At 51.2% G+C, this 9,665-nt stretch overlaps 1 protein-coding gene across 1 annotated transcript in view; it reads right to left on the bottom strand.

The window, feature by feature from the left end:
* LOC139266299 (mannan-binding lectin serine protease 1-like) overlaps positions 1 to 8,021 on the bottom strand; it is a 172,264-nt gene extending 164,243 nt beyond the window's left edge. The window contains exons 1-2 of the mRNA XM_070884122.1: positions 7,772 to 8,021; positions 6,605 to 6,620 (exon numbers count right to left, since the gene is read on the bottom strand). Of these exons, the coding sequence (XP_070740223.1) occupies positions 6,605 to 6,620; positions 7,772 to 8,021 (266 nt within the window). The remainder of the gene's footprint in view (positions 1 to 6,604; positions 6,621 to 7,771) is intronic.
* Positions 8,022 to 9,665: the final 1,644 nt, after the last annotated feature.

The raw sequence follows: 9,665 nt of genomic DNA, 5'->3' as shown, positions 1-9,665 counted from the left end.
CTACTCTCCCCACACTCTCCTCCACTCTCTGCTCACTCTGCCCTCTCAATCCTCCCTTTGCCTCTCACTCTCCCCCAGGGAAATAGCTAGAGTCTATAATTAAGGATAAGGTGATTGAACACCTCGGAAATTTTCAGCTGATCAGAGAGAGTCAGCATGGATTTATGAAAGGGAGGTCATGCCTGACAAACCTGATTGAATTTTTTGCAGAGGTGACTGAAGTAGTGGACAGGGGAATGTCTATGGATGTTATTTATATGGACATCCAGAAGGCATTTGAAAAAGTCCCACATAAGAGATTGTTAACTAAGGTTAAAGTCCACAGGATTGAGGGCAAATTATTGATCTGGTTAGGGAATTGGCTGAGTGGCAGGAGACAGGCAGTGGGGTTAACGGGCAGGTACCCAAATTGGCAGGCTATGACTAGTGGTGTCCCGCAGGGATCTGTGTTGGGGCCTCAACTATTCACTGTATTTACTAATGACTTACATTATGGCATAGAAAGTCATGTATTCACATTTGCCAATGACACAAAGATAGGCAGCATTGCAGGCAGTGTCGATGAAAGCATAACATTATAGATTAAGTGAATGGGCAAAACAGCGGCAAATAGATTTCAATGTCGGCAAATGTGAGGTCATCCACTTTAGACATAAAAAGGATAGAACAGGATACTTTCTAAATGGTGAAAGGTTAAACACAGTGCAGGTCCAAAGGGACTTGGGGTCCAGGTACATGGATCATTAAAATGTCATGGACAGGTACAGAAAATAATCAAAAAGGCTAATGAAATGCTGGCCTTTTTATCTAGAGGACTAGAATACAAGGGGGTAGAGATTATGCTGCAGCTGTACAATATCTGGTTAGACCACACCTGGAGCACTGTGAGCAGTTCTGAGCACCACACCTTAGGGAGGATATACTGGTCTTGGAGTGAGTGCAGCATCAGTTTACCAGAATTATACCCGGACTTCAAAGGTTAAGTTATGGAGAGAGATTACACAAATTAGGATTCTATTTCCTAGAATTTAGAAGGCTAACGGGTGATCTCATCGAAGTTTGGGAATGGTAGCATAGTGGTTAAATTGCAGGACTAGTAATCTGGAGATGTGAATTCAAATCCCACCACGGCAACTTGGAATTTAAATTCAGTTAATTAAATAAATCTGGAATAAAAAGCTAGCTATGAAAAACAGTAAGAAGAATAAAACTGGACAGACCACCCAGCATCGACCTCGGCACTGGCTACGGACATGACAACGGCACACCCAGCCCAGTCCACCCTGCAAAGTCCTCCCTATCAACATGTGGGGACTTGTGCCAAAATTGGGAGAACTGTCCCACAGACTAGTCAAGCAACAAGCAACAGCCAACAGCCTGACATAGTCATACTCACAGAATTATACCTTTCAGACAATGTCCCAGACCGAGGTGGCAGCACAGTGGTGTACAGTTGGGAGGGAGAGGCCCTGGGAGTCCTCAACATCGACTCCGGACCCCATGAAGTGTCATGGCTTCAGGTCAAGTATGGGCAATGATACCTCCTGCTGATTACCACCTACCGCCCTCCCTCAGCTGATGAATCAATGCTCCTCCATGTTGAACACCACTTGGAAGAAGCACTGAGAGTAGCAAGGGCACAGAATGTACTCTGGGTGGGGGACTTCAATATCCATCACCAAGAGTGGCTCGGTAGCACCACGACTGACCGAGCTGGCCGAGTCCTGAACGACAAAGCTGCCAGACTGGGCCTGTGACAGATGGTGAGAGAACAAACACGAGGGAAAAACCGACTTGACCTCGTCCTCACCAATCTACCTGTCGCAAATGCATCTGCCCATGACAGCATTGGTAGCAGTGACCACCACACAGTCATTGTGGAGACAAAGTCCCATCTTCACACTGAGGACACCCTCCATCGTGTTGTGTGGCCCTACCACCGTGCTAAATGGGATAGATTCAGAACACATCTAGCAGCTCAAAACTGGGCATCCATGAGGCGCTGTGGGCCATCAGCAGCAGCAGAATTTTATTCCACCACAGTCTGTAACCTCATGACCCGGCATATCCCTCACTCTACCATCAAGCCAGGAGACCAACCCTGGTTCAATGAGGAGTGCAGAAGAGCATGCCAGGAGCAGCACCAGACGTACCTAAAACAATTGTGCCAACCTAGGGAAGTTGCAACACAGGACTACATGCATGCTAAGCAACGGAAGCAGCATGCTATAGACAGAGCAAAACGATCCCACAATCAATGGATCAGTTCAAAACTCTGCAGTCCTGACACCTCCAGATGTGAATGGTGGTGGATCATGAAACAACTAACGAGAGGAGGAGGCTCCATGAATATCCCCCATCCTCAGTGAGTGCAAAAGACAACGTGAAGCATTTGGAACTATCTTCAGCCAGAAGTGCCGAGTGGATGATCCATATCGGCCTCTTCCTGAGGTCCCTACTATCAGAGAAGCCAGTCTTCAACCAATTCGATTCACTCCACATAATATCAAGAAACGCTGAGCGCACTGGATACAGCAAAGGCTGAGGGCATTGACAACATCCCGGCTGTCGTGCTGAAGACTTGTTCTCCAGAACTAGCTGCGTCTCTAGCCAAGCTGTTCCAGTACAGCTACTAACACTGACATCTGCCCGACAATGTGGAAAACTGTCCACAAAAAGCAGGACAAATCCAATCCAGCCAATAACCGCCCAATCAATCTACTCTCAATCATCAGCAAAGTGATGGAAGGTGTCTATCACTTCTATCCATAAAAAGCAGGACAAATCCAATCCAGCCAATAACCGCCCAATCAATCTACTCTCAATCATCAGCAAAGTGATGGAAGGTGTCTATCACTTCTATCCACAAAAAGCAGGACAAATCCAATCCAGCCAATAACCGCCCAATCAATCTACTCTCAATCATCAGCAAAGTGATGGAAGGTGTCTATCACTTCTATGGAACAGTTCTATCAAGCGGCATTTACTCACCAATAACCTGCTCACCGATGCTCAGTTTGGGTTCCGCCAGAACCACTTGGCTCCAGACCTCAATACAGCCTTGGTCCAAACATGGACAAAAGAGCTGCATTCCAGAGTAAGGTGAGAGAGACTGCCCTTGACATTAAGGCAACATTTGACCAAGTGTGGCATCAAGGAGCCTGGTAAAATTGAAGGCAAGGTGAATCAGGGGGAAAACTCTCCACTGGCTGGAGTCATACCTAGCACAAATGAAGATGGTTCTGGTAGTTGGAGGTCAATCATCCCTGCCCCAGGACATCGCTGCAGGAGTTCCTCAGGGCAGTGTCCTAGGCCCAACCATCTTCAGCAGCTTCATCAATGACCTTCCCTCCATCATATGATCAGAAGTGGGGATGTTCGCCGATGATTGCACAGTGTTCAATGCCTTTCGCAACTCCTCAGAAAATGGAGCAGTCCATGCCCACATACAGCAAGACCTGGATGATATTCAGGTTTAGGATGATAATTGGCAAGTAACATTCATGCCACACAAGTGCCAGGCAATAACTATCTCCAGCAAGTGAGAGTCTAACCACCACTACTTGATATTCAACAGCATTACCATCACCGAATACCTCACCACCAACATCCTGGGGGTTACCATTGACCAGAAACTTAACTGCACCACAAACACTGTGGCAACAAGAGCAGGTCAGAAGCTGGGTATACTGTGGTGAGTGTCTCACCTCCTGACTCCCCAAAGCCTTTCCACCATCTACAAGCACAAGTCAGGAGTGTAATGGAATACTCTCTATTTGCCTGGATAAGTGCAGTTCCAACAGTACTCAAGAAGCTCGACATCATCCAGGACAAAGCAGCCCGCTTGATTAACACCCCATCCACCACCTTCAACATTCACTCCCTCCACCGTCGGGCACCATGGCTGCAGTGTGTACCATCTACAAGATACACTGCAGCAACTCGCCAAGGCTTCTTTGGCCGCACCTCCCAAACCCGCGACCTCTACCACCTAGAAGGACAAGGGCAGCAGGTGCATGGGAACAGCATCACCTGCAATGTTCCCCTCCAAGTTACACACCATCCTGACTTGGAAATATATCGCTGTTCCTTCATTGTCACTGGATCAAAATCCTGGAACTCCCTCCCTAACAGCACTATGGGAGTACCTTCACCACAAGCACTGCAGCGGTTCAAGAAGGCGGCTCACCACCACCTTCTCAAGGGCAATTAGGGATGGGCAATAAATGCTGGCCTTGCCAGTGACGGCCACATCCCATGAAGGTATAAAAAAAATATCAGCGCTCCGTCCCATCATCTCCCCATCCCATCACCTCCCCGTCCCATCACCTCCCCATCTCTTCAGTTTCTCATCACATCAGCACCCCATTCCATCAACTCCTGATCCCATCAGTTCCCCATCCCATCACCTCTGGTCCCATCAGCTCGCCATCCCTGAAGCTTCCCATCCCATTAACTCCCCGACCCATCACCTCCCCGTCCCATCACTCCCCGTCCCATCAGCTCCTCGCCCCATCATCTCCTTGTCCCATCACTCCCCGTCCCACCAGCTCCTTGTTCCATCACCTCCCCGTCCCATCACCTCCCCGTCCCATCAGCTCCTCGTCCCATCACCTTCCCATCCCATCAGCTCCTCGTCCCATCACCTCCCCGTCCCATCACCTCCCCGTCCCATCAGCTCCCCGTCCCATCACTCCCCGTCCCATCAGCTCCTCGTCCCATCACCTCCCCGTTCCATCACTCCCCGTCCCATCACTCCCCGTCCCATCACCTCCCCGTCCCATCACCTCCCCGTTCCATCACTCCCCGTCCCATCACTCCCCGTCCCATCAGCTCCTCGTCCCATCACCTCCCCGTTCCATCACTCCCCGTCCCATCACTCCCCGTCCCATCACTCCCCGTTCCATCACCTCCCCATCCCATCACTCCCCATCCCATCAGCTCCTTGTCCCATCACCTCCCCGTTCCATCACTCCCCGTTCCATCACCTCCCCGTCCCATCACTCCCCGTCCCATCAGCTCCTCATCCCATCACTCCCCGTCCCATCAGCTCCCCGTCCCATTACTCCCCGTCCTATCAGCTCCCCGTCCCATCACACCCCGTCCCATCAGCTCCCCGTCCCATCAGCTCCTCGTCCCATCACCACCCCATCCCATCACCTCCCCGTCCCATCAGCTCCTCGTCCCATCACACCCCGTCCCATCAGCTCCCCGTCCCATCAGCTCCTCGTCCCATCACCACCCCATCCCATCACCTCCCCGTCCCATCAGCCTCCCGTCCCATCAGCACCTCGTCCCATCAGCTCCCCGTCCCATCAGCTCCCCGTCCCATCACCACCCCGTCCCATCAGCTCCCCTTCCCATCAGCTCCCCGTCCCATCAGCTCCCCATCCTATCACCTCCCCATCCCATCACACCCTGTCCCATCAGCTCCCCTTCCCATCAGCTCCTCATCCCATCACCTCCCCGTTCCATCACTCCCCGTCCCATCACTCCCCGTCCCATCACTCCCCATCCCATCAGCTCCTCGTCCCATCACCTCCCCGTTCCATCACCTCCCCGTCCCATCACTCCACGTCCCATCAGCTCCTCATCCCATTACCTCCCCGTCCCATCACTCCCCGTCCCATCAGCTCCGCGTCCCATCACTCCCCGTCCCATCAGCTCCCCGTCCCCCATCACACCCCGTCCTATCAGCTCCCCGTCCCATCAGCTCCTCGTCCCACCACCCCATCCCATCACCTCCCCGTCCCATCAGCTCCCCGTCCCATCACACCCCAACCTATCAGCTCCCCGTCCCATCAGCTCCTCGTCCCATCACCACCCCATCCCATCACCTCCCCATCCCATCAGCCTCCCGTCCCATCAGCACCTCATCCCATCAGCTCCCCGTCCCATCAGCTCCCCGTCCCATCACCTCCCTGTCCCATCACACCCCGTCCCATCAGCTCCCCTTCCCATTGGCTCCCCGTCCCATCAGCTCCCCATCCTATCACCTCCCCATCCCATCACACCCTGTCCCATCAGCTCCCCGTCCCATCAGATTTCCATCCCATCAATTCCCCATCCCATCAACTCCCCGTCCCATCACTCCCCATCCCATCATCTCACCGTCCCATCACCTCCCCATCTCATCACCTCCCCGTCCCATCAGCTCCCTGTCCCATCACCTCCCCGTCAAATCACACCCTGTCCCATCAGCTCCCCTTCCCATCAGCTCCTCGTCCCATCAGCTCCTCGTCCCATCACTTCCCCGTCCCATCAGCTCCCCATCCCATCAGCTCCTTGTCCCATCAGCTCCTCGTCCCATCACCTCCCCGTCCCATCAGCTCCCCGTCCCATCAGCTTCTTGTCCCATCACACCCCCTCCCATCAGCTCTCCTTCCCATCAGCTCCCCATCCCATCAGCTCTCCTTCCCATCAGCTCCCCATCCCATCAGCTCCTCTTCCCATCAGCTCCCCGTCCCATCAGCTCCCTGTCCCATCAGATTTCCGTCCCATCAACTCCCCGTCCCATCAACTCCCCGTCCCATCAACTCCCCGTCCCATCACACCCCGTCCCATCACACCCCATCCCATCGCTCTCATATCAACATTCTCCTACCTCATGACTGCGGAATCTAAGTGTAGAAATCATTTTTCGAAAGACACAGCTGCAGCTGGGTGGATTTTGAACCAAACCTGATCAGTCATTTCGAGGCAAGGAGTTAGATGTGAAGTTCACAGCTTTGGACAGTTGGAGCAAGGGGAAGAATTTGTAATTTGCATCTATTGTGATGTCACAGTAAAGCCTTGTGCTATCACAAAGCAGCTAAACGAGATTCTCCGTTCCATCGGTTGCCGGGAAAACAACCGGTCTTCATACCAATTACACTGGGCATTGCTGGCACAGTTACATACTGGGCAGTACTGGCACAGTTACACGCTGGGCATTGCTGGCACAGTTACACACTGGGTATGGCTGGCACAGTTACATGCTGGGCATTGCTGGCACTGTTACACATTGGGCAGTACTGGCACAGTTACACGCTGGGTATTGCTGGCACAGTTACATGCCTTGTAGATGGTGGAAAGGCTTTGGGGAGTCAGGAGGTGAGACACTCGCTGCAGAATACTCAGCCTTTGACCTGTTCTTGTTGCCACAATATTTATGTGGCTGCTCCAATTCAGTTTCTGGTCAATGGTGACCCGCTGGATTGCCATTGACCACTGGAGTTTGATGGTGAAAGATTCGATGATGGTAATCCCGTTGAATATCAAGTGGCGGTGATTAGACTCTCGCTTGTTGGAGATGGTCATTGCCTGGCACTTGTGTGGCGCGAATGTTACTTGCCAATTATCAGCCCAAGCCTGAATATTATCCAGGCCTTGCTGCATGTGGGTATGGACTGCTCCATTTTCTGAGGAGTTGTGAATGGAACTGAACACTGTGCAATCATCAGCAAACAGCCCCACTCTGATCTTACAGCACAGAAGGAGGCCATTCAGCTTGTCGAGCCCATGCCAGAAAAACACTATGATGGAGGGAAGGTCATTGATGAAGCAGCTGAAGAAGGTTGGGCCTAGGACACTGCCCTGAGGAATTCCTGCAGCGATGTCCTGGATGATTGACCCCCAACCACCACAACCATCTTCCTTTGTGCTGGGTATGACTCCAACCAGTAGAGAGTTTTCCCCCTGATTCCCCTTGTCTTCAGTTTTACTAGGGCTCCTTGATGTCACACTTTGTCAAATGTTGCTTAGATGTCAAGGGCAGTCACTCACACCTCACCTCTGGAATTCAGCTCTTTTGTCCATATTCGCACCAAGGCGAAAATATGGTCTGGAGCCGAGTGGTTCTGGCGGAACCCAAACTGGGCATCGGTGAGCAGGATATTGGTGAGTAAGTTCCGCTTGATAGCACTGTCGACACCTTCCATCACTTTGCTGATGATTGAGAGTAGACTGATGAGGCAGTAAGAGGACGGATTGTATTTGTCCTGCTTTTTGTAGACAGGACATACCTGGGCAATTTTCCACATCAATAACATAGAAACATACGAAATAGGAGCAGGAGTAGGCCACCTGGCCCCTCAAGCCTGCTCCGCCATTTAATAAGATCATGGCTGATCTGATCATGGACTCAGCTCCACTTCCCTGCAAGCTCCCCATAACCTTTTATTCCCAAATCGCTCAAAAATCTGTCTATCTCCGCCTTAAATATATTCAATGACCCAGCCCCCACAGCTCTCTGGGGCACATAATTCCATAGATTTACAACCCTCTGAAAGAAGAAATTTCTCCTCATCTCAGTTTTAAATGAGTGGCCCCTTATTCTGAGATTATGTCCTGTAGTTTTAGTTTCCCCTATGAGTGGAAATATCCTCTCTGCATCCACCTTGTCGAGCCCCCTCATTATCTTATATGTTTCAATAAGATCACATTCTTCTGAACTCCAATGTGTATAGGCCCAATCTACTCAAAATATCTTCATAAGTCAACCCCCTCATCTCCGGAATCAACCTAGTGAACCTTCTCTGAGAAGTACGCAGTACTCTAGGTGTGGTCTTACCAATACCCTGTACAGTTGTAGCAGGACTTCTCTGCTTTTATATTCTATCCCCCTTGCAATAAAGGCCATTTGTCTTCCTGATTACTTGCTGTACCTGCATACTAACTTGTTGCGCTTCAAGCACAAGGACCCCCAGGTCCCTCTGTGTCATATATTTAACTGTCATTGAACCCATGTATAAACTGACCTAAGTTGTACACCGTGAGAACATTGATCACTAGGTGGTGAACTTGTGGGAGACACTTCTAACCTGGTCTTTCAGGTATAAAAGGGGAAGCTCCACCCACCTTCATCACTTCAGTGCTGGAATAAAAGTTACTGGTCACAGAGTGACCTTCTCTCAAGCATGGGCCTTGTGTGCATTTGTACTGTATAGTAAGGACCTATCATTGGTGACGAGAAACTGGGATTTAAACCACGCGAGCATGGCCACTAGCAGCACAGACGAGAGGTACTGTGTTGGTGATGATTGGGAGATTTTATTGAGAGACTACAGCAAAGTTTCGTCACTAAGGAATGGCTGGGACAGGATTCGGCCGACAAACGCAGGGCTCATCTCCTGACGGTTTGTGGATCCAGGTCTTACTCCCTGATGAAGGACCTTCTAGCGCCAGAGAAGCCGGTGGACAAGACTTTTGAAGAGCTCAGTAAGTTGATCGGGGAACACTTTAAACCGGCGAGCAGCATGCACATGGCGAGACACCGGTTTTACGCGCACCGGCGGCGAGAAGGGCAAAGCGTTCCAGACTTCGTGGCAGACCTCCGGCGACTGGCGAGCCGATGTAAGTTCCCAGATGCATGCAGAGCGGAGATGCTGTGAGACTTTTCTATTGAGGGCATCGGGCACGCTGGGGTTTTCAGGAAACTGATCGAGACCAAAGACTTGACCCTGGAAACGGCGGCTTAGATGGCCCAGACATTTATCTCAGGGGAGGAAGAGACCAGAATGATGTTTGACAAAAATCTTGGTTTAAATGCAGCTAATGGATAGGGAGGCAACATTGTTAACGCAGCACACAGCTCTCCAGGCAGACAGGGGCAATCGAACATGCCCGAGCATGTAGTCGAACCCAAAGGGGGAATTCAACAGAGACAATGGCTAGCTGAACGGCGA

The sequence above is a fragment of the Pristiophorus japonicus genome, chromosome 6 (assembly GCF_044704955.1).
Source record: "Pristiophorus japonicus isolate sPriJap1 chromosome 6, sPriJap1.hap1, whole genome shotgun sequence".
In the NCBI taxonomy this organism is placed as follows: domain Eukaryota; kingdom Metazoa; phylum Chordata; class Chondrichthyes; family Pristiophoridae; genus Pristiophorus; species Pristiophorus japonicus.
Note: the sequence above shows the minus strand (reverse complement) of the source record. Positions and strands in the feature narration are given on the sequence as shown.